Raw genomic sequence first — 26,711 nt, 5'->3', positions numbered from 1 at the left:
ATTACAACATAACCTCTGCCCAGACTGTATTTTTGTTGTTATTATTTATTTTGCTCTTTTCCATGTATTTAATTTTTATTTTACTGTTTTATTTTGAGTATACACTAGAGTTTTTAGTGTTGTCCTAAAACAGGGAATTAGGTAATGTATACATATATATTAGAGCTGTCACAGTTAACGTGTTAATACATATGATTAATTTTCAAAGGCATGTTGTGTTATTTTTCCTTAATCACATTTAATGCTTGTATTGTTTCACACCCTTTGCTGTCTAAGGCAATGGTTTTCAATCTGGACGCTGTAGCCCTATTGAGGTTGACATTATTAAAAAAAATAATTCCAATTTTAGAGAATGTCTTTATCTTGTCTAGTTTTAAAATAAACATACAGGTCAGTATGCATTAGTACTCTGTACTAGCGCTTCTCTTTATGGGCTTATAATGTATTTGCAGCATTGCGTACTGGCACTTCTCACATTGGACATTCCACTTTCAACAAGCTTGCGGCATGCATGGATCTACAAGTGAATGGACAATCACTGCTCTCTCACATGTGACTTTAAACCAGAACATTCCATCAGTATCTCATATGATAGTCACATATAAAATCAATGGATGTACCACATGGTCCCATTCTTTTCTTGATAATTTTCTAGAATTACATATTCATGAATCACATCCAGGAAAAATAATAATCAATTATTTAAAACCATGGAAAAAGTGTTACATGAGGAGTGCGTTAAAGGTTATTCTTCACAATATCCAGGTGAATACATAAAAAAGAGGTTTGCCATGCTAAAATTAGAATAAAATTAGAATCTAGTTGTATGTGAATGCAAACAAAGGGTTGAGTTAAATCTGACAAAAAGAAAGGCTCAGATTAAAAGCAAAACAGTTAGACCGTGCTCTGTAAGGAGAAAACAGGGTGGAGGTCGAAGCGGAAGATGGTTAAAGTTCTGGAAAAGGAAAATACTGGGTGAAAATACTAAAACATTACTGTAGATTTGTGCTCTTCAAGTGGGACATTCCCATTCTGAAGAATATGAGCCTTTTCAGCAAGTTGGGCTTCCTGCATTAAAAAAATAACTACAATTGAGAGACTAATCATCAAAAAACTTTTTAATCACAATTAGTCAAGTTAAAATATAGTACGGCAAATGAATTGGTCAATTGCAATATAAAATATATCAGTAAAGTAAGTCAAAGATCACTTTCTAAAGACTCAAAAAGTAATATGTAGGATAACTCCTTAAAATTAAAGTACACAAATTTTATTTAGTAATTATTTTAGATAAGTTCAAAAGCATCAACCAATACAAAAAGTAAATAATAAATAATGTTTTAATTAATTAGCAGACAGCCATCTGTAGGGTGTGAACTTCATCGTAACTCCCCAGAGACGACAGTAAGCCCAGGTATAAATGTGAAACTTAGATCTTTCCATATATCATCATCTTCATATATTAAATGAAGTCTTCTGTCAGCCTCTGTGAATTTATAATTAACAGTATTCTTCGTGAGGAAAATGTAATTTGCTTTCGTATGTACTCTTCTGCATTATGACCATTCAAATTTAAGTCAGAACTCCTGATATCCTGTGCATTCTACACTGAACAGCTCAGAACACATTCAAGTTCAATTCTGTGAGTCCCATTGACCACAAAAAATCGACAAGTTCTCTCATATCAGGTAGAGTTCATGTAAGATGAGATTCAGGAGTGTAGCTGAACCAGAAGAGAAATAGTGCAGTAGAAATGACTATTGGTGAGATATAGAATCAATTCCCAGTGACTTTTATGTCTTGAAAAGAATACTGTCATGAATCAAACAGGCCCTTCCAGATTTCTTTATTCATTTGTTCATACATTATGTTCTTATTTTGCAAAATAAGTGAAATCTGTCTCATTACACAAACTAACCACAAATTATACTAAATACAGTACAAATATTGTTACACAAATGCAATCAAGATTATTATATACACCCTTTGATAACAAAAAATGTAATACAATGAAGGCAACTTTTCTAGGTCTGGGCAACCGAAGATTAGTCTTTGATAGCAAATTTAGAAAGAAAACTTCAACTTCACATAGACAAACAACATCATTAATAAAGAGGTAGGTTTGGGGATTCCATTACAGCAAAAAGTTAGGCTAGTGATTATTATAGTGAACCAAATACCAAAATGCCACATTCTCTGACTTTTATTAAAAACATACACACAGATAATAAACATAGGCTGCAAACCTTTGATCCAGGAGGAGGAGCAAGGCCTAGAAATGCAAAAACCTGGTTTTGTTCCTTTGCATCAAAGAATGTCTCATAGTCCTGAAAAATAACAGAACATACTGTATTTAATATTTTTATACCGCAATACTTTATCTTCATATCTTCTATATTTGCCTTAAAACATTCTTACTATGGTAAATTTCTTTCGTCCTTATTAATCATCATTAATCATCATTATTAATCATATGGTATCCTTTGCTATAAACCAAAATAGGTTTTTAGTTCACTAAACTTGCTTTGAGAAAAGGTACAACTGCTTTGAAACTAAATGAATTTGCATGATTTGGTGAGCTTAATCTGTTGTCACCTTTCAGTTGACAAAGCTGGTTAAGTGTCTTTATATGGTACCAGCTCTCAGAAAGATGGTAAATCCGAGTTGTCGAGTAGGAAATACTATGTGAGCGCTCAACAAACTCAGAGTTATAACTTGGACAGTTTGGAAAAGACAAAGCTACCCGAATTGTCCGTGTTGTGTTGTAATGCTGATCTTTCACCTTAGTCAATTGTTAAAATAAAACATAAATCCTACCCAGCCTGAAATGCCATTTTGTAGTCGAAATGCATTTGGAGTGAAAAGATACACACTTTTATTTTGCTCTTTATTTCCACAAAAAATACCATTTATCTTTATTTACTTTTTTTGGCAGGAAAATTAACAAATACACAGTGATCTCGCATTTTTTTTCCAAATCGATTGACTAGAAGCCCACATGAATGCACTGAAGTAGGCAGGTGAACTTCACAACTCAGAACTCCAAATAGTTCAACAGTATGTGAAAGCCTTAATTAATATCCAAATTAGTAGAGGGTGTTTGAAGGTCATGAATTTCCTGTTTAATACATGACAAATGAATGCTGTAGATCACCTTAGGACTATTCTGGTAACACCATATCCCTAAACCCTTTCAAGAAATTCAGAAAGCTTGAAATTTGCATGGGTTTTCTTTTGGAACATTTGAACGATGAAACTAAATTTCAAAAGCATGGATTTAGTGCTTAGAAACACTACCAGGACTTCTGTGGAGTCCTGAAATCATGGAATTTTATCTACAGTACAGAAGAACAGCAGTACTTTGCATTAAATGTGAACCTGAAGATTCTCACCCCACAATAACTCTGATCATTAAAGATCTGAGGAGGCAACGGGATCCCATTTGTTGGCTTCTTCTCCCCAGGAACATTTTCTCTCATCCACATTCTGTTGTCTTCATTACAGGCAATATCTAACTGCTCATGATCAATCCCGTTGGCTTCTAAGAACCCCACGACATCTTGCTGCTTCTTTTTGATCTGTAAGTAGAAGAAAACATCATAGGAGACAAGCTGTACTGTGCTCTAAGGTGTGCATGGAATGACTGAAATTCAAGGCTGCATCTAACAAGAACTTCAAAAGAATATAACTACACAGTGCAGCTTAACATAAAGAACACAATTTATATAGTACTAGCCACATTAGGTTACAGAATAAATGTAAAAATATCTTACATCTTTTGTCCTATGTGTACCTTCAGAACCCTTCCTCTGTATTCTCATGTGTCTGAACCTCTTTTGACAGGCAGTCCCTCAGCCCCTTCCAGTCTTTGAATTTAAAGTGTGAAGAAAACTCTCAGTATGTTTCCTACATTTTGCTCTTCCTCGTGTACCTCATACTAGCATGTCCTCTTTCGATAGCATCACCAAAGTCAGACTAACCAATCATATCAAAGCCCAACTGACCAATTAAACTGTACTGAGAAAACGTACAAACACATAGACCTTAGCATTTTATATTATACTAGCTGCCTCCTGCGGTTCCACCCGCTTAGTAATGAAACAGGACAAACTTTAAAAATCGATCACATTTTTTAAAAAATTAATAATAATTTGTATTATGAAGAATTTATATTGATAGCTTTTGTATCCGAGGGCCTCTTAATATACAATATTTATGATTTTGCTATCAGGGGCGAGAATATAACTGTGATCTCTTTGCCAAAATGTAAAAAGTTGGCAAGGTATCTCTGGCCAAGTGGAAGGTAGGTATGCTCCAACGTGAAATGTTGCCACCGTATCTGATCATGTTCAGTTCTGACGAAAGAGCATCCCCCGCATGGGGAGAAGAGCACATGGCCGTGATATCTCTGCCAATGTGCAGGTACCCTCTAAAACACACGTAGCTGTGATCTTTCTCTCAAAAACGTCAAACGGTACTCTTTAGCAATCTCTAGATGATAATGTCTGCTGAACAAAAAGGTATCGCTAGCTAAGCGGAAGCAAGGTACACTCAAACACGTCGTGAGAGGTAGAGCGACTCGAATGGAGGCTGGCGTGTGATTGAGGGTGGCCCCGTCCAGCTCCCTACTCCTGAGGTTCCACCTCCCCCTCCCCTCAGCCTGTCTCTCGGATTTGTGCAAATAAATTGGTGCCGCAACCGAACTATGATAGCGTTATGAGAAAAGTCATTAAATCAACTGGAATGTTCATGCAAATTCTAGAAAAAAAACTAAATCCATTAAGTAGTTCTGTCGTAAAAAGTGGACAGACATACAGACAGACAGACAGACGTTGGATCTAATATATGTAGAGATTATATTATATTGTAGATTTGTGTGTTTAATCAAATTTGTTGATTGAAGTTCATAGATATTTGAGCATTACTATTTTTAATGTACTCAATGAACAACTCATGCTATTTTCACAACGTTATCCCATACTGTAAATTACATTTGACCATATCCATGTATGTACAGTGTTTATTAATCTAAAAACAGTTCTAAACAAAATCATACAGTAACACCCATTAAATTCCATAAAACACAATACATATATCTCCACAACTAGAATGAAAATTTCAGAAAATTCATATACAGTATGGCATAACATTTATGTGCATTTGGAAGATGTTGTAAAAGTTGGCGCAATTTTAATTTTGGTTTGTTTATTTCATATTTATGTTTTTGTTGTGATTATATTGTGTCTCTGCAGAGGATCTAGACGTTCTGAAATAAGGGATCATACAGTGGGATGCAAAAGTTTGGGCAACCTTGTTAATAGTCATTATTTTCCTGTATAAATTGTTGGTTGTTACGATAAAAAATGTCAGTTAAATATATCATATAGGAGACACACACAGCAATATTTGAGAAGTGAAATGAAGTTTATTGGATTTACAGAAAGTGTGCAATAATTGTTCAAACAAAATCAGGCAGGTACATAAATTTGGGCACAGTTGTCATTTTATTGATTCCAAAACAACTAATTATTGGAACTCAAATTGGCTTGGTAAGCTCAGTGACCCCTGACCTACATACACAGGTGAATCCTATAATGAGAAAGAGTATTTAAGGGGGTCAATTGTAAGTTTCCCTCCTCCTTTAATTTTCTCTGAAGAGTAGCAACATGGGGGTCACTAAACAACTCTAAAATGACCTGAAGACAAAGATTGTTCACCATTATGGTTTAGGAGAAGGATACAGAAAGCTGTCCCAGAGATTTAAGCTGTCTGTTTCCACAGTTAGGAACATATTGAGGAAATGGAAGACCACAGGCTCAGTTCAAGTTAAGGCTCAAAGTGGCAGACCAAGAAAGATTTCGGATAGACAGAAGCGACGAATGGTGAGAACAGTCAGAGTCAACCCACAGACCAGCACCAAAGACCTACAACATCATCTTGCAGCAGATGGAGTCACTGTGCATCGTTCAACCATTCGGCGCACTTTACACAAGGAGATGCTGTATGCGAGGGTGATGCAGAGGAAGCCTTTTCTCTGCCCACAGCACAAACAGAGCCGCTTGAGGTATGCTCAAGCACATTTGGACAAGCCAGCTTCATTTTGGAGTAAGGTGCTGTGGACTGATGAAACTAAAATTGAGTTATTTTGGCATAACAAGGGGCATTATGTATGGAGGAAAAAGAACACAGCATTCCAAGAAAAACACCTGCTACCTACAGTAAAATATGGTGGTGGTTCCATCATGCTGTGGGGCTGTGTGGCCAGTGCAGGGACTGGGAATCTTGTCAAAGTTGAGGGACGCATGGAATCCACTCAGTATCAGCAGATTCTGGAGACCAATGTCCAGGAATCAGTGACAAAGCTGAAGCTGCGCCGGGGCTGGATCTTTCAACAAGAACGCGACCGAAACACTGCTCAAAATCCACTAAGGCATTCATGCAGAGGAACAAGTACAACGTTCTGGAATGGCCATCTCAGTCCCCAGACCTGAATATAATTGAAAATCTGTGGTGTGAGTTAAAGAGAGCTGTCCATGCTCGGAAGCCATCAAACCTGAATGAACTAGAAATGTTTTGTAAAGAGGAATGGTCCAGAATACCTTCAACCACAATCCAGACTCTCATTGGAACCTACAGGAAGCGTTTAGAGGCTGTAATTTTTGCAAAAGGCGGATCTACTAAATATTGATTTCATTTCTTTTTTGTGGTGCCCAAATTTATGCACCTGCCTGATTTTGTTTGAACAATTATTGCACACTTTCTGTAAATCCAATAAACTTCATTTCACTTCTCAAATATCACTGTGTGTGTCTCCTATATGATATATTTAACTGACATTTTTAACACCCAACGATTTATACAGGAAAATAATGACTATTAAACAAGGTTGCCCAAACTTTTGCATCCCACTGTAGCTGTTTCAGGACCAGTCTCACAAAGGTCTTCATGATGTATGAAGTATGAGCAACTGCTCTGAAGTCCTTGAGATCACTGGAATGTCCTTTCTTTGGCACTGGATCCAGATAGGATGTTTTCCACAGCTAAGGAACTTTCTGCAAATTCAGGGAAAGGGAGAATAAAGAACCCCAGAGTACTGGCTGGCAAAATTTTCAGCACCCTGGGGTTGACTCCACCCGAACCTGAAGCCTTGTTTAATGCAGAGTTTCCCAGGTCTCTCCATATCTGATCTGCAGTGACATACAATCCAGGGAGTGGTGGAGGGCTTTCGAGCGTAGATGTGATGTCATTGTAGGAGAAGGTCAAGCAGGCTTCAGATGGCATTTGGGATTCTGGAGCCTCCTCAGCTGGCAAACACTTAACTGAACATTAAACAAACAAAACTGCCTAGAATAGACATTTCAATTTAAAATTGGAGCTTGCATCTAAAAGTTCTATTATAAAGCATGACATTTGAAAAATGCTCTATGGACAACCAATCCATAAGCATTGTTAGGTGTTTAAACTAAAAAATACATTGTCTCCAGCTGAGAGCGAAATGGGGAGCGAATGTACGAGCATGAGTGACACAGGTCACGATAGCTCGCCGATTGGAGAAGTTCATCTGAAACTGGAAAAGGCCTCGCAGTCCACGCTTTCAACTACTCTACGCGAACCGGGAACATCGGCTACAATAGAGCCTGCCGCCTCACCTACAGTGCACGAAAGCAGAATTGATCTGTCTGAACTGAAGGTGATGATCGCTGAGCTCATGCAAGAGATAAAGAGAGATATAAAGAAAAGCGAGAAGGCAAGGGAAAAGGCAAATAAGAAGCAGCGACAGGTGCTGGGTAAATTTAAAGAGTTGTTGATCAACTGGAGGATATCAAGGAGACATTCACAACTCGGATTGAAACAGCCGAAAATCTAGCTGCCAGTGCTGAACAAAAAGCAACAACTGCCAACTCTGACTGCAAAAAACTCGGAGACAGACTTGCTGCTTTGGAAGATGGAAGCAGAAGGAATAATATTAGAATCAAAGGTCTACCTGAGAATCGAGAAAGTTCAAACCCAGTGAAATTCGCAGCTGAACTATTTTTTTAAATAATTGGAGAGGACTTTAAAGCAGATTCTAAGATAGCAGCAGCTTATCGCGTATGCGGATCAAATACCATTAGACCTAGATCTTTTATTATTCGCTTCGAGAGATTATTATTTAAGCTAGAGGTGATGGCACTCCTCAGACACAAGCAAGAGATTATATATGAAAATAACCACATTTGTATCTTCCCCGATTTCTCTCCAGCAACAGCTACTAAACATGCAGCCTTCTATAACATCAAACAGCGTTTACGGCAAGCCAATATCAAATACAGCACCTTGTATCCAGCCAAACTGAAAGTGGAATTGCAAGGTCAATTCTATGTCTTCTCCAGCAAAGAAGAAGCAGAAAAGGAATTAAGAAAGCTGATCCCGACACTGTTCTGAAACACAATAGTGAGTCGTAGCCTATTATGACATGGCAAGGATAAATAACCTACTGCTTGATCTATTTGTTAAGATACGGGTTTTTATAATTATATATCCTTTTTATTAGTCAGACGCTATCTGTTTATGTTTCAATTACAGTTACAGACGTTTTGTGCTTGATTTCTTTTCTTTTTTTTTCTCTACCCTAAAGGAGACTGTTTAAAATCATACCCTTGGTTTATTGTTATTGTTATTATTGCATTAAGACTTACTATGCTTATTCTGGACCACTTTCTAACACCATTCCCCGGGTTTAGTATCCGGTTTTATTATCTTAATACAATAAGAATGCTGATGATTATATACATTTTAGGTATATAGTATTTAGACTATATCAGCAATAGATATCTCTGTTTTTTAATCCTAAAACGCCGCTGCGTGGGGGCTTGTTTTGCTTTGAATGTGCTCTGTCTCTGGGTATGTCAGAGGACCGGGACTCGTGATGTGGGGTCCAGCCTCACGTGGGGAGGCAATATGGGAGGGTGGGGCGTTAAGGGGGGAGAGAAAGAGAGCAGCCTATATCTAATCTATCCTTTTCATCTTTATAATTATAACTACCAACGTAACAATAAGCTGCATGGCAATAACTCTTGGGGAAACAGGAAATTAAGGTTAAAGCTGTCTCACTTCCAGTTAAGATTACAAAATGACATAAAAAATTCAGAAACAATGTCTCCATGATGGGACAGTTAACTTTGTGAGCTGGAATGTTAAAGGCCTGAATCATGAATAAAAAGAAAGAAAGTACTCTCTCATCTAACAGGTTTAAACGCTAAAATAGTACTTTTACAGGAGACCCACTTACTAAGCAAAGGATCAGTTCCGGCTGCAAAAGGACTGGACTGGCTAAATGTTCCATTCTAGCTTTACAAAGAAAACTAGAGGTGTGGGAATTCTCATACATAGAACAGTCTCATTTGTAGCATCAGATGTAGTATTGCATCCTGAAGGGAGATATGTGATGGTCATGGGCAACTTATCTAACTGTAAAATGATTTTGATAAATGCTTATGCACCTAATGTTGATGATAAGGAATTTATACAAAATTTATTTGCATCCATTCTCAATGTGAACACTCATAAAATTATAATGGCAGGGGACTTTAATTGTGTTTTAAATCCTCTCTTAGATAGGACTTCTATCACAGGGGGGATGACATCTAACACTGCAAAGATAAAGATAATTATAAAGTTTATAACTGATCACAACTTATCAGACCCCTGGAGGTTTTTAAACCCAAACTCAAGAACATATTCTTTCTACTCACCAGTACATCATTGCTACTCAAGAACTGATTGTTTATTTATAGATAACAATTTCTTGCCTACGATTAAATCTTGCAAATACGATGCCATTGTTATTTCTGACCATGCACCTCTGATCTTGGAGCTAAAGTCACTATGCCCCACACTCTCATTTCGTAGATGGTGTCTCAACCCGCTTCTATTAGCAGATGAGAATTGTACAGAATTTATATCCAAACAAATCAGTTTCTTCCTAGAGACAAATACATCTTTAGAGATTTCTGCAGGAATACTTTGGGAAACTCTTAAGGCCTTCTTAAGAGGACAAATTATCTCATATCTTTCCCATAGAAATAAATTAGAAACCAAGAAAGTAGCAGAGCTAAAAAGCGGAATATTCTTCCTAACCTTCTTTTTTTTATTTCAAAACATTCCAATATACATCAATAAATTATTTTTTAAGCAATTAGATTCAACAATAACTTCATTTATTTGGAACTCAAAACATCCACGTATCCAAAGAGCGACCCTACAAAGACAAAAGGCAGGAGGTGGCATGGCTCTACCTAACTTCCAGTTTTATTACTGGGCAACAAACATACAAGCTATAAAAACCTGGACACAAATAGACGAACATAAACAGGCCTGGTCCGCAACAGAAGTAAAATCCTGCAGTACTTCTTTATATTCCCTGCTCTGTGCCGTAATAAATGCAAGTTATCTGCAATATACTAATAACCCAATTGTGCTTCACTCACTCAGAATATGGAACCAATGTAGGAAGCATTTTAAGATGGAGAAATTTATCTGTGGCACCTCTGCAAGAGAATCACCTCTTTTAACCTTTGCAAACATACACAGTTTTTAATATCTGGAAAAAATTTGGGATTAACTTGCTTAGAGATCTTTATATAGACAACGTCTTTGCATCCTATGAACAATTACATTCCAAATTTAACATTCCAGCTACACATTTCTTTCAATATCTTCAAATTAGGAACTTTGTTAAACAGAACCTGCCTGATTTTCCTCATCTTGCACCCTAGTCCATGCTGGAAAAAATATTGCTCAATCTCAAGGACTCTGACACCATCTCTGCAATATATAAAATTATTTTACAGTCCCTCCCTTTCAAAGATCTAAGAGGACACTGGGAAAAAGATCTCTTAATCAATATATCAGAAAAGGAGTGGAAAATAGCAATGCAGAGAATTCACTCAAGCTCCATATGCGCAAAGCATACAATTATTTAACTCAAAATTATATATCGAGCACATCTGTCTCGCCTAAAACTCTCCAAAATGTTTCCAGGGCAAGATCCAACCTGCGAATGCTGCAATCAAGTCCCAGCCTCACTGGGTCACATGTTTTGGTCCTGCACCAAATTAACATTATTCTAGACCAAAATTTTTAATTACCTTTCAGACAGCCTTGGTCTCATAATCCCTCCTAACCCATTAACAGTATTTGGTGTTCTTCCAGATGGGTTTAAAGTGGAGAAGGACAAACAAACTGTGATTGCATTCACTACACTTTTTGCACACAGACTGATTTTGCTAAACTGGAAGAATCTTAACTCACCTCTTTTAAGTCAGTGGGAAACTGATGTGTTATACTATTTGAAATTGGAAAAAATCAAATACTCAGTTAGAGGATCTGTACAGATTTTTTTCAAAACATGGCAGGATCTAATCAGTAATATGTTAGAATAAGCTCTTAAAGTACAGAGGAAGCAATTATTTCTATATTTCCTTTTCTTCTCCATTCATCTCTATTGGCTTATCAAACTCATCAATTTAGGTATGTTTACAAGCCTTAAGTTTTACTCCGTTGGCCTTGCTCTCTCTCTCAGGGGTGGGAGTCGACTTGTTCATAATCCTACTTTTTGTAAAAATTGATTGATTTTTATGGAATGATTGCAATAAAATTAATAAAATTTAAAAAACAAATAAAATAAGACAAAGGGTGAAATGTCATGCTAATTTAGTTTTGCATTATAAAGCAAAAATTTCTGGAATTAAAGAGATATTATTAAAACAATGCCAAGTGTGATTTTATGTAGCTACTATATGAGACACATAAGATGCTAGGTTTCTGCAGTTCACTTCACATTGCAATCATGTGGATGGCTACACATGAATGTTGGGAGCTAAAAAACACAGAATATTAGATGGGCTGACTACTGTAAATCTGAAAAATACACCATAAATCTATTCGCACAAAATAAAATAATCAGCCAAGTTGGTCATCTTCCATGTAGCTTTTTTATCTTAACGCAGTCTATGTTCACATAATTATCGCCATTACAAGCAGACTACATACCTATGAAGTCAAGATAAATTAAATATTCACACACATTTCCAAAATATATAGTAGCATATAAACTGCATATTTAATAGCAAATACGTTAGGAGCATATTTGGAATGAAATGGAGGTGCAAGTGTTATGCAGCTACAATTTCACATGTTATGCTAACATGGCAAAAAAGACCCTCCTCTCACCATCATTAATTGGTTAAGAGTTATGTCTTCAGTTCAACAGCTTGTTCTAATGTTAATGTATTTACTCTACGTGCACTGCTTTGATTTTCAATATTTAATAATATTTTAGCAAAATCTGCATATTGTGAGCATACAACTGGATGACTTGACATGTGGATTATGGGTCACGAATAATGTGAGATTTTTTTGTGACGTATTGATATTGTTTGCTATTGTTCAGCACTGGTTGCCATAGATGCCCATTCTTTCAGCAAATTTGTTATCTCCATTTTTTTCTAGGCCATATGGCGTACAAACCACATGGGGTAAGTAACATATAAAAAAATCACAACTAGGCAGACTATTAGTTTTTTGTATTTTATTTGTTGAATCTTACTTTCTATCACTTACTCTTTTCATAGCTTGCTCAGTCTGTATTAATTTGTTCCTGATTAAAATCATGTTGACAGTTATTAAAAATAGGAAAAAAGGTGCAGGTACTTGCCATTAAAAGGTGAGTTGTGGGATCTTCTTAATGCTGATGATAAACTGGTCTTGTTTACAGGAGTCGGATGCATCACAATGTAAAATGTACTCAGTTTGTCACAATGATATGAATTTGTTTTATTGTTTCTCTAGCCATATTTTTTCATTTAGCTCATGCAGTGGTAAGCACAGAAGAAATCTTGAAAGTGCTCGCTGTTGCTGAAAAGCACAATGGGATTTTTATGTACTGTACATGTACCTCCACTGAGCATCTAATGGCTCGCCTTTTCATAGCTAAGTGCTTAGTGAAAGTTCCTACAGACATGACTCCAAAACTAGCACTCTTCCACAATATAAATAATAAAAGTATTTTTTTTTCATACTTGCTTTTATCCCTGTATTGTTGTTTAAATAGCTGAAAAAGGTTATGTGCCTTTCTTTAATGACTCATATTTTAGCATCGCATTAGGTGGAAAGCACCCGTCACTAAAGCCAATTTTCCACTGCACATCTGTTCATTGTTGGGAACTTTTTTCCATGTTTACTTACTGAATATTTTACTTGAACTTGAGGCATAATATGAGCATAATGTGAAAAATAATACACCAGGAGAAAAACTTCCTTTGCACTTTTCTTCTGCAGTTTGCTATTTATAGCTACAAATGTGGCACAGCAGCAGAGAAAATGCTAAGAAAATCTTGTAAGAATGCTTTGACACATTGCATTTGCTTATGTTACTGTACTGCACGAATAACAAACTTTGTGTGGTAAATGAGTACTTTAACACAAGCAGAAACCTCAGTATTAAGCCTACGTATTATTCAGTAATGTCACTCTCAAATGCTTAACTGTGGCCTATCCTCCTCAAAATCTGTCACAATCATATTACCTTTCCCGTCCTCATTTTAAAGTATAGCAGAAGCTGCTAAAGCCTGCATGATCCATTAGACACTGGTCTAAATCTTAAATAGTTAAATGATGCAGACACGTTAGGCTGTACAAGTGACTGTGGGTGCGTGGCTTAATGTACCCTGACGTGGACTGACTCTCCTCCAGGGTTGGCTCATGTTTTCCACCTTATGCTGCTGGAACAGGCTCCGACCTTAGCAGCGCTAAAAGATAAACCTATGTTATGTGGGAGAATAACTGAAGTGACCAAAGAATAACCTACATAAGCACAGGGAGAATATGCAAGCACCACATAGAATGTGATGGGTCTAGGACAGTAATTCTTAATTATAGGTTGGTTGAAAGCTACCTTAAATTGGATCAAGCTGAGTGATGCATTACAGTTGAACTGAAAAAGAAAGGGTTGCAAATGGTTTGTGGAAAGCCTTGCAATGGGTTACTGCTTGCATGGCTGTAACAAACCCCCAGTACTCCTTCAATCTGCAATCTTCAAGGCAGAACCCTCTCAGATGATGTTTGGAAGTGATTCTCCAAGAGCAGCCCCTGCCCAACCCCAGATGGTGGTTGGTGGCGAGTCTTTAAGGGTGAAGAATGAAGTTCAGGGGAAAGGCATGATGAACGGTCATTCAGCAGCAATTACGGCTCGCAAAGACTTGGAACAGGCAAAACTGGGTCATAAGAAAAAAAAAGTTTAAGAATCACTGGTCTGGGAAACAAATCCAGAAATCTGGAGCTGTCAAACAGAAACCACCCCAGCCTTGTTCCTATTTAATTTCTCATTAGTAAAGTACTGTATATATCTGCCATTTCTTTGTCTTGACTTTTAAAGCTCACATTTTGGGTGCAAAATATGTGAAAAGTGATCCACACTCCTTTATCATTTTACGGAGTACTTTATGACAACTAGGACTTAGGACATATCGTCAAGTAACAAGGAATACTGGTTATGTCATTGCCATCACATATTTACAAAAAAAACCCACTTACTTGCATACTCACATCAAATTAATTTTGTCCTGGATGTTTGCCACCATTTTTGGTTGACATAGCAGCCCATGTAAATAAGCTTTAGTTTTCCAAGTTTTCTAAAGATGACATAAAGAACAAACTTGTGTTCTTAATGCCTAGGTTTTGCCATCTACACAGACTGTAATGGTTACTTTAATATCATTGAAAAGAACTGTGTGGGTGTGCAAGGTAAAACAAAAATTGTGAGAACATGCACTTGGAGATTTCTGTTAGGACTGTTTTGTCGAAGAGGGTGCTATGGTGAACCTACTTTTCCCTTTACATTCTTTACTGTGTAGACTTTACTATCCATCCATCCATCCCAGAACCTTGGCGGTCTGATCCTCGGCTACAGAAACTGGCTCTTGGGACGTGGAATGTCACCTCTCTGAAATGAGACTTTACTATAATGCCTCAAATACCATACACTTGCCACTCTGTGGTTACACTACTTCAGTTCAGTTTATCTAAAACTCAGGCAATTAGATGCAGTGAAAGAAACAAGCGGAAGAAAGAGCTCCACATTTAATCAATTATATATTAGGGATAATATACCCAAATTAATGAAGTAAATGAGAGTGACAAAAAATACCATTACAGTCTAAGTAGCAGTGTATCTTGTGTCCATAGGTGACTCTCAACTTGTCTGCAGTCTAGCATGATTTTTGCTACCACATGGCATTGAAAAGGAGTATTGAAACAGGCTGCAGGCTTGTCTGCTGAGTTGTGTTCTTTTCATCGAGGAAGGGAAGGAAGGGCCAGGAAAAATATGGTCTTCTCTTGATGGCAAAATGGTGAGAGATAGAGCATGCATTTGCAGTTCTTCTTTATTGTCCTTCTGCAACTCCTGACAGACATACCCCTTAACACTTCCTGAGGCCATTTAACAACCCTTCCCAGTTAAGCTGCTTTACAGTTTCGAGGTGTAACATTCACTGATGAAACAGCTCATGAAAGCTTAAACCCGTCCAACCCCCACTCCAGTATATTCTGTGGTACCAAACTCTGAATAACTGCTTACAAATGACAGACTGGGAAATAATGTGTGAGTCACATAGGGATGATACTGAGGGTCTGAAGTCACTGCATCACAGACTATACAGTGGAACCTCGGTTCACTAACGTCTTGGTTCACGTACAACTCGGTTCACGACCAAAAAGTTTGCCAAACTTTTGCCTCAGTTCACAACCACACATTCGGTATACAAACAAGCCAGTTTCCCTTGCCTGCTTGAGCTGAGAGAGAGAGAGAGAGCAAGCGAGCCACGTGCCTGCTGGGGAGGGGGAGGGGGAGATTGCTGCACGTGTTTGCCTGCCTATCTGCCTGGCTATGCCGGGTGGAATGGGGGGATGGTTCGCGTGCATTAACTGCCTGCCTTCTGCATAGGGGGATGGGGGGTACAGCTGAGACTCTCTCTCTGAGAAGCAGGCAGTACTGCACGCAAACCATCCCCCGGCACAGGCAGGCTGAGAGAGAAAGAGAGAGAGAGAGAGAGAGAAAGCGAGCAAGCCACGTGCCTGCCTAGCTTTTTCATTTAACCTGTTCATTGTTCTCAGTCAGACGTGCACTCTCCTTGTGCTCTACAGTATTTCGTGTGCTTTTGCAGTTAACTATGGCTTCTAAGCAAGTGAAGAGTGGTGAGAAGAAATTTTTGAAGAAAATTGAAATCGAAGTAAAGAAAGAAATTACAAGAGGTGGAAAAACTGTTTACCAGTTTACTCATTTACCAATCTGAGAACCCTCGTGCTTTCAAGCAGCATAATGTAAACAAAGCCAGACTGCCAGTAATGTGGAGGGCAAATATGAAGGGTTGGGTCACAAAGACTTTCTTTTTGGAGTGGCCGCATGAGGCTTTCGCTCCCACCAGCTAAACAGCTAAAAACACCAGAAACCCAAGAAATCACAAGAGAGAAAACACCTGAAGGAAAACACTTCATGCCAGAACTTGACTCATGCAAGGTTTTTTCCAAATGTTCGCTTTTTTCCCTGTGCTTAAAACTCATGAAAGTGTTTACATGGAGTTGTTCATAGCGCGATTAGTTGCAATGTTACTTTTCTCTTTTTTCAAATGTTCCTTTTTTTCCGCTGTGCTTAAAACTCATTTTAAAAAAAGTGTTTACAGCGATCGGGCTGTAAGGCTATTAGCATGAACTCCTGCAATGTTTTTTGGTTGCTTGTGGTTGGTTTTTAAAGTTCAGATTTGTTCTAATGTTACTTTTTTTCCGCTGTGCTTAAAATTCATTTTAAAAAAACTGCTGCACATGCTGCTGACAGAGGGTGGATGGTGTGTGTGTGTGTGTACTACAGAGAGAGAGAGAGAGCGCGAGCAGGCTGAGCAGGGAGCCCGGGTGTTTTGTGTCAGTGTTATTCAATGTTTTTACATTAGTTTACTATTACACTGTGCATTCTATGGTGTAATTAACTATATTTGTGCTTAATCTTTTCATATATGTACATATTTACATACAGTTTGTACGGCCTGGAACGGATTAATTGTATTTACATACAATCCTATGGGGGGAAACTGCTTTGGTTCACGACCAACTCGGTTTACGACCAAAGTTCTGGAATGAATTATGGTCGTGAACCGAGGTTCCACTGTATTTAACTGTAAAATACATTACATCTTTTCTTAGGGATGATAAGGTTTTCTTTGACAAATTTGATGTATGTTTTTTTTTTGTATGTACAGCACTGAAACATTTATCTGTGGCAGGTATGGTATAGAAATAAATCTGTAAATGTATCATTATAAAATTATCCAGCCACTAATGGAATAATACGAAATTAATTTAAAATAAATGAGTAAATTCCTTGCACTGGAAACATGACAATGGATTTTGCTGGGTTCTAAGCCTGAAGTCAAATGTGGAACGAAAAAAGAGAGGCTGTCAAATCAGAATCAGAGCTACAGTGTAGGTGAAAAAATGGAAGGAATCGGAAAGCTAAAATATATATACATGTAAACATTCATGTTAAACATGTATAATAGGTTTGCATATACGCTGATCAGCCAGAATATTAAAACCAGTGAAAAGTGAAGTGAAAATAATTATATTATTCCAATGGTGCCTGTTAAGGGGTGTGATATAGTAGGCAGTACGCAAACAGTCATCTCTTGAAGTTGATGTGTTGGAAGCAGGAAAGATGGGCAAGCGTAAGGATCTGAGTGACTTTGACAAGGGCCAAATTGTGATGGCTAGATGACTGGGTCAGAGCATCTCCAAAATGGCAGGTCATGTGGCTCTAGAAAGGACAACCGGTGAACAGGTGACAAAGTCATGGCTCAAGGCTCACTGATATGTGTGTGAAGTGAATGCTAGCCCATCTGGTTCAATCAAAAAGAAGAGCTGCTGCAGCACAAATTGCTGAAAAACTTAATGCTTGCCATGAGAGAAAGATGTCAGAAGATACAGTGCATTGCAGCTTGGTTAGAGTCCCCATGCTGACCCCTTCCATTGTTGAAAGCATCTACAATGGGCATGTGAGTGTCAGAAGGTGGCCAGGTCTGATGAATCACATTTTCTTTTAGATCATTTGGATAGCAGGGTGCATATATGTCATTTACCTGGGGAAAAGATAGCATCTGGATGCACTATTGAAAGAAAGGAAGCCGGTGGAGGCAGTGGGATGCTCTGGTCAATGTTCTGCTGGGAAATCTTGGGTTCTGGTATTCATATGGATATTACTTTGACACATTCCACCTACCTAAAGATTGCTACAGACCATGTACACCCTTTCATGGCAATGATATTCCCTGATGGTAATAGCCTCGTTCAGAAGGTCAATGCATCCAGCCACACTGTAAAAGTTGTTCTGAAGTGTTTTGAGGAACATGACAAAGTGTTCAAGGTGTTGTCAGTCTCTAAATTCCCCTGATCTAAATCCAATTGAGCATCTGAGGGATGTGCTGAAAAAATAAGTCTGATGAATGGCAGCACACCTCACAACTTCCAAAACTTAAAATATTTGCTGGTAATATCTTTGTGCCAGATGCCACGGGACACCTCACCTTCAGAGGTCTTGTGGAGTCCATGCCTCGATAGGTCAGAGTTGTGTTGACTGCACAAGGGAGACCTACACAATATTAGCCATGTAGTTTTAATGTTGTGGCTGATCAGTGTAGTTTTAATACTAAAAGTATTGTTTTAACAGATATCAAATGTATTAGTATGAAATGCTCACAGAGGTACAGTATATCTCTTATTCATCTTCATCTTAATGGTCTGCTACTCAAATAGATGCATTAAAAGGTATTCACTCTTCTGGCTTGAACCAATGAAGGTGCAGCTTGTTTCTCACTCAATCAAGCATACATAGATTGTTAATATAGAGTACTCTAGGGGTGGAGCCAGCATTGACACACCAATCAGGATGAACTGCACATCACTCTGGGTACCATTCTTATTCTCACTTATTATACATAGTGCATATAATAGTCCATACACAAAGACATTATCTTTAAAACAGCAATGCACACATGTAATATCACATTTCCTTTTGAGTACACAGAGTTGCACATTTTATGATAGGGCGTGTTTTACATTTAAATAGTAATGCAAGTTATTCCCCTGTTTGTAGCATACTGGTAAGGCAATGTTTTTTAATTCATACTGCAATAAAATGTAATTCAGTTTAATGGATCAACAAGTTTATCTAAGTCTTCCTTGTTTCATTTTGCAAATTAATGAATGTGATAGGTTCTGAAATTTCTGCCATAAGATATTTCTGGATTCTTCTGGCTCACCCTGAAGTGGGTGCCAATCACCCACAGCCAAATCACATATAAAGAAGCCAAGTCTCTAATATTGCATCAGATATTACTACCACATCAGCTGCGGCATACCTAAAATTGATATGAATCTTTTTTTAACAACATGTTATAACAATAACAGCCAAGATAAAACTCCAAAGCAGATCTCTATAATTGGGTCATCTGTTTATGAATAGATTTAGCTAAGTTATCGTTCAACAAAGATCCTTAAATGATGGCTTTGTGCTAAGGTGGAAAAAAAAAGCACAGGATGAATCGGGAGAAGACATGCAATTGATACGCATTTGAAAGTCATAATCAAGAATTCAGTAGATCGACTATCAAAACCTTCAGACAAGAATCAGAGAAACAGAGTAAAAAAGGAGATCAAAGAGGTCCTTAACAAAATACAAACAAAAGTAACATTGTTTTTTTGAATCACAAACAGTGTTATCCGTAATCTCGGATAGAAACATGTCCTAATTGGCAACCGTTTATCCTGCTGTCTTTATGACCTCACGGGCTGTGAACATCAGGTTATAACTTGTGCAACACGTAAACAAATGACTGTGCCTGTAAGAAAACGAAATGGCAATAAAATGGTAAAAATAAAAATACAAAAATGCTGAAATAAAGCAACATCATAGATTAATTCCTTAAACTCAAAAACCCCATAAGAATGTGCAAAACCCAGGAATAATTGTATAAAAACAGGCTGCAATAAATTAAAGACCTGGCACTAATATGACCAGAAGTGAACAAGACAGTTTTTTTGTTTCTTTTTTATTATTTTATGTTGTATCATTCCCTTTATTTATCCATCTCTTGTTTCTTTTGCAGATTAAGATATCTCTTAGTAGCTCTGTGGTATGTATTCTGAGACTGGAGGGTTGTCATGAAGCCACAAAGGGGACTGCCTTTGAAACCAGGGAAACCCATGCAGTCATGGGGAGAATTAAAAACTTGAAGGCCTACGTCTTAATTTAAATCAACAGTACTACACCACCATTTCTCTAAAAGAACTGACAGCTTCCACCCCAAGCATATAAGGCGATCCATTATTTTTAGCCAAGCAATACAGTACAATTGTATTTGCTCAGACCCGACAACAACTGCAGGAGCTCAGACAAGATTTCATCAGACAAGGTTATACCCCCAAAACAACAGACACTCGAATAAGAAGAAGAGCTACTGCCATACCCAGAGACAACCTTCTGGAATATAAAAACAAAGACAACAAGAACTGCATCCCCCTTGTTGTCACCTACAACCCACATCTTGAAACACTTCAAAAAATTATAAAAGAACTTCAGCCAATGCTAAACAACAACCAAACACTGAAAAATGTATTTCCTGAACCACCAAACCTTCAGCAACTAATTGTCCGAAGCTCCCTAAATGAACCGACAGAAAATGGCACATCTCCCTGCCTACAGAAAAGATGTAAAACGTGTGCCCACATTTACAATACAGACCGTATAGTTATACCACACTGCCGACTTGAACATCACATAAAGGGATCATTTTCCTGCAGATCATCTAATATTGTCTACCTAATTCTCTGCATGAAATGTCCTGACACTGCACTCTATGTGGGAGAAACTGGACAAACACTCCACCAGAGAATGAATTTACACAGATTCCACATTAAACATGGCAATACAGATGTTCCTGTAGTGGCCCACTTCAACAGCCATGGACACTGTGAGAGGGACTTTAAAGTCACAGTGCTTATGGGCAACTTCAGAACACAGCAAGAGAGAAAAGAATGGGAAGTTAAACTCATGTTAAAATTGAATACATTACAACATGGCTTGAACAAGAGACAAGAGTTTTATGGCCAGGTATGAGGACTGTTTGCATCTCTCAGACTGACACAGATAACCTGTCTACAGACCCATATATATAAACTTCAAAGGACTTTGTTAGACAGTTATCTTATCTAAAGATCTTGACCATAAATTGTTCTTCTCTCTCTTGTTAAATTAATCTTAGCCTGAATGAATCTATTAATTTTTTACATTTAAGATTTTTCATTTAAAGATTTACCAATGTTGTTTCTTGTCCTAGTAGTGTGTATATAAACACAGGGAACTTTAGTTTCTGCATTACATCTTGCCTGAAGAAGGGGCCTGTGTTGCCTCAAAAGCTTGCATATTGTAATCTTTTTAGTTAGCCAATAAAAGGTGTCATTTTGCTTGGCTTTTCTCTAAAAGAAAATTAAAGCAACAGGAAAATCAAACCTAATCTCGCATTCTTTCAACTGACATCAGCTCATCAGCAAAACCAGTTGTACAGAAATCAGAGAAAATGGAAGGCCAAGATGTGATGAAAATATTTTCAGTCAAAAAAGTTCACTTAGTACGGAGGTGAGTTTTCCTAATTAACACATTTTGGTTTGCACATAGGCTGCATCTTAAATTCAGAAGATTTTTGGGTGGATTATAAGCAAGAAGAAGACTAATACTAGATTAAAGAGGTAAGTCTAGGCTACGGATTTCAGTGGCTTATTATGTGTTTTACAATGTGATAAATGAAGACATTAGGAGATGGAAAAGAAGTAATTTACAATAAAAAGAAGACAGGATGTGAATAACGCATAAATATATTTTCACACTTACTTCTGCATCAGTTATTCTCCTTCCTCCTTCTGTGCACAAAAGTATAACCCACTCTGACGGATTTGTTTAGGCATGCATAATACAGAATAATGGATATTGCTCTTAGGCTATCTATGAAGCTGTCCGAGTAACTCTAGCACAGCTCAACATGCTACCCCAAGCAAAACAGATTGACCTAGTTAGCTTGTAATACGTCAGATAACAGCTTATTGGACTTTTTGCACACACATAACCTATAGGAAAGACACCTGCAGGGAAGAAGTGACCGAGATGATATTGCTGATCATTTTCAAGCCCAACAGGGCAGGACCTTTGACCACATATAAAACCATTCAAGCACCTATTCAGTCGTGACCCCAATCTGCCATCAAAGTTAAACTTATAAAAATAGCTGAGCGTTGTAAAGTTAGACACAGTCAGCACCAAAATTGCAGCTTGTTGTGCACCCTTCTAGATGGGAAACTGACTGGCACTAAGACCACTTGATATCGTTCAAAAGATTTCCTAGTTTGAAGACGTGCCAGGACTCATAACAAATGAAGGATTCCCAGAAGTTAATATTTTGGGGACACTATAATGATGAAACAAAAGTGGGAGAGCTATTCAAGCAATAAATGGTGTCACTATGGTGCATTGTTTTATGCCTCGCTCCTCTGTTGGGCATGTAAGATGGTCAAAGGAGTTTTGTGAGAACAAAAGAAAGTTTATTTAGTCCAAAGAACTAAACAAGGGGATTGTTAAAGGAAAGTATGGTCTAAACTGGGAGAAATGAGTACCACCAAAATTAGAGGGGTAAAAAAGATTGGAAATTCAAGAACATAGCAAAGGTCAAACCAAAGTAATCCAGCATGAAGGTTTTTTTTTCTAAAAATGTTTCATACACCAAGGGATGACAAGCTAGAAAATTGTTTCCAAATTTATACTGGAAAAGGGTTAGTGATATCACAGATAGCAGAGACTGGGAAATAATGATGAAAGAAAATGATGCCATGATAAATAAAGGAATGATAAAAAAAAATCCATGATGTCAAAATTAATACGAATTTGAAAACAACTCTTAAATCAGAATTTAGACATACTGCTACTAGAAAGCACATTTGTTCACAGTTTCAAAAGAAAGAGACTAGTTAGTCATTTTCTATCACACTCTTACTCTTTTAGGCTCCCAACTTCATTTTTTGTTGCTGAGCCTAGCTGGTGTACACCCGAACTGTCATTATCCATTTTTATTTACACAACCATGCATAATTTCAGTCAAGTTTGAGGAAGGAGAGTTTCTCTGTGGTGGACATCCTTCATATGTATAAAGTTTAACTAAGCTACTCTCCCCAAGAGGTGGCACTGTTAACTACGCTAAAGTAACATTCCTGATAGCCTAAGCTCATATTTAGGCATTTTCCTAAAACAGCCAGTAAGATCCAGGCATGGAAGTGATAGTCAGAAAAACCTTGCAAGCTACAGGAGCAACTACAACATTCTGGTCAAAGAAGATAAATGGAAATCCATAATGTGAGGGTGACACCTAGACATCTCTCCATCCCAAAAGAGTAATAAATAAAGATGTATGGGACCAAGAATGTTTTGTAGAAGCAAAAAGCACAATTAGGGTAATGGAGACAAGAAACAAATGAAGCACAGAAAAATCCACTTTGCAAACCCATACAGATTGACATCCCACCACGTTACCATAAAACACCCCAACTTCTCTCATGTATTTCTCTCTCCTCCAGCCTCTCTTGGTCCTTGTCTTGCCCATACTCACTGAATTTCCAGGATTTAGGAGATTTCCTGAAAATCTATATGATTGCTACTCTGTAGTACAGGGGAGTCTAAATTATCGTCAATGAACTGATGGATATAATTTGGAAGGAATTCTAAATACTAAATTGAAAAAATGTCTTTACATACAGTAGTCTTTGTCATTTAAAACACGTCTTTGCACTTGCCAGCAAGCAGTTTGTGATAATACAACATTTACTCAGGAAACATTTGTGATTAGGAATGGGCAATATGGCCACAAATACATATCACGATATATAACAAAAATATTACAGATTAATTGTGCACACTAGCATATAGTACCTCATATAGTACCTCATAATTCACTGAAATGATTGTTAACCCTTTACAACTTAAATGGATTTGAGACCAGATAGAGATGTGAATAAAAATCATTTAAATGTTTAGCCGATTTGATAATTACAAAAGTATTGGCACCTAAGCTCCAGTCCCTCACCTCTGCCAAATCACAACACACTTTACAGAGAAAACAAGATTTCAATATCTCTTATATATATTTCTCTTCTGGTTCGTCCTGCTTCCACTTCAAAACCGGTCCTGCCCACACGCAGCCGACACGGCATTTCTCAATTTCTATTCGTCCTCTTCTAAACCCTTCCCCACGCTGCCTGCAGCCTCCCATACACCCCCACACCACTTTTCTCGATTCCTATTCTTTCGGACTACCGCGTTCCTTCCTCTTCAAAACCTGTCCCACCCACATGCAGCCGACACAGCATTTTTCGATTCCTATTCGTCCTCTTCCAAACCCTTCCCCACGCTGCCTGCGGCCTCCCATACACCTTGCTATTTTCATTATACTGCGACGGTTGTTTCCTAAGCCTTTGTTATAAAATGAACGACAGTATCTTCTCTGTCGACAGGTTTTTGTACAGCCCAAAAACTTGACGTCTTGCATGACTAGACATCAGGATGAGTCAAACAGTATGTTATATGTGGGGGTTTTCTGGTACATGAGGTGCCAGACTAAAATAACTGTAGTGATTTTGAAGCATTCATAAGTTATTCTTATGAACACAGTAATTACATATTTTAGAGTCTCATCTCTGCTACATATTTACACTACATCCCATGTCAGATATGGTAAATTGTTGGTAATACTAATTTACAACATGAAGTCTCACTTGCATTAGCATTTTAAACACTTAAATTATGAAAAGTATGCTAATACCATAAATGACATTTAAATGACAGAAAACGTTGCTGTTTTTAAGTTTGCCTATGTGTTTTCATCTTGAAAAGCACTACATCTGTATGAAAGTGTGCTATATAAATAAATGTTGTTATTTTAATTGTGGCAAAATCAGCACATTCTTATTTTATCAATTCTGAAAATGTACACATGAACTAACATTATGATGCATTTGGGGACATAGTTAAGTGATTTGAAAGCTGGAACGTTTTCTGTTATATATTTGGTTTATCAAAGAGACTACTATTATTTTTTTGTATTCTAAATATTTTGTCACAGTTTTACAAGCGATGTGAGATAAAGAATTGTGCAGATGCCACAGCACTGTTTGTACAGACAGCCTCCTCAATAATCAGACACATGCACACTGCCGTTTTGTCCCTCGGGCTGACTACTGACAATCTGTTTTGCCAGCAAGCTTCTATAAGACTTGTAAATAAGAAAAATACAGTATACAAGTGGAATTAACCTCTCTCAAGATAAAGATCAAAATATAACCTAACCTGTAGTTTGCGGTCGTACAGCATGTCTGTGTGTTTAAGGATGGGTGACATGCAAGAGAGAGTTGCTTTGAACAGGATGGATTATAATAACAGTTCATACAATAATTACAGTAATACAGGGTCACAGGGCAGCTGAAGCAAGCAATGGATGCAGGCAGGAACAATCCCTGGACAGGGAGCAAGCCCATTGCAGAGTGAACACCCACCCACCTAACACACATACACACATACATCAGGTGTAGGTTTAATATTGCTAGTTCACATAACCTCCATGTATTTGGCTGTAAGAAAAAAACTGCAGCAAACCAACACGGACCCACATGCAGACTCCACATGAGGTGGTACCCCTGTAGTCCTTACTATGAATCAGTTGTGCTACCACAGTGTGCCTAATTTCTTGATTAGTAACATATTTACATTAACTGTGGCCTAACAAAATGGAGGAAAAAATACCCTTTGAGACTTATTATAGTAACACATTGCATACTTTTATGACATTGGTGAGGTAATGGTGAGGTTATAGTCAGGCAGCAAGCATATAAAGTAAAGAAAAAGTTTAAAGCTGATATACTGGAGGGTGTAATATGGACACACTAAGAAATAAGTGTTTAACTTTCATGGAGTCAGGACACAATAATTTGAGTATAATCAGCAATGTGTATCATCATATACTAGTCATGTTAACTTTCAAAGACAGGTAATAGAACAAATTTAAAAATATTTGCCATCTATTGCCTTACGTGTACCTGCATCATCTTTCCTCTGTATGCTTGTGTGTCTGAACCACTCTTGCCCGATGCTCTTGACTATGTTCCCGTAAAATCCTGCTTCACAGACTCTGTCATTTTGAGCCGCTTTGCTTGCCTCCTGTCTGCTTTGATACTTCTCGTCTTTGAAGGTAACTCTCAGCTTGCCTCCTATGCCTTTACTTCTTTTAGTGTGTCTCAAACTATTTATTTTACGGTGGTTCTCCATGCCCCATAGCCTCCATTATAAAATGCTTGTGTGGGCAAGATATTTCAATTTACATAACAAACGCATATATGGCATGTTTGTGAAGAAATAACTTTGACTTGAAAAATACCAAACTTATCAATTAAGCACCAATCAGCAACACAGGCACAAAACATTAAGTAACTAGCAGAGCCTTCCAGTGTTCTGCATAATATTCAAATAAATGTTGAAAATTAAACATGCAAATTTTTGTTTGGTATCTCACATTTTACAGTACATACCATAACAGAAT

The 26,711-nt window shown here is 37.6% G+C and overlaps 1 protein-coding gene across 12 annotated transcripts in view; it reads right to left on the bottom strand.

Moving 5' to 3' along the window:
• sh3bgr (SH3 domain binding glutamate-rich protein) overlaps window positions 1-26,711 on the bottom strand; it is an 88,113-nt gene that overhangs the window by 30,873 nt on the left and 30,529 nt on the right. For 11 of the 12 annotated variants that reach the window (XM_039744481.1, XM_039744482.1, XM_039744478.1 and 8 more), the window contains exons 2-4: window positions 3,393-3,578; window positions 2,247-2,327; window positions 997-1,068 (exon numbers count right to left, since the gene is read on the bottom strand). In XM_039744481.1, the coding sequence (XP_039600415.1) occupies window positions 997-1,068; window positions 2,247-2,327; window positions 3,393-3,578 (339 nt within the window). The remainder of the gene's footprint in view (window positions 1-996; window positions 1,069-2,246; window positions 2,328-3,392; window positions 3,579-26,711) is intronic. The other variant, XM_039744489.1, reaches the window with a different exon arrangement.

Source organism: Polypterus senegalus, chromosome 2 (assembly GCF_016835505.1).
Source record: "Polypterus senegalus isolate Bchr_013 chromosome 2, ASM1683550v1, whole genome shotgun sequence".
Taxonomy (NCBI): domain Eukaryota; kingdom Metazoa; phylum Chordata; class Cladistia; order Polypteriformes; family Polypteridae; genus Polypterus; species Polypterus senegalus.
The sequence above is the reverse complement of the archived record's forward strand: the minus strand, read 5'-3'. Positions and strand labels throughout refer to the sequence as shown.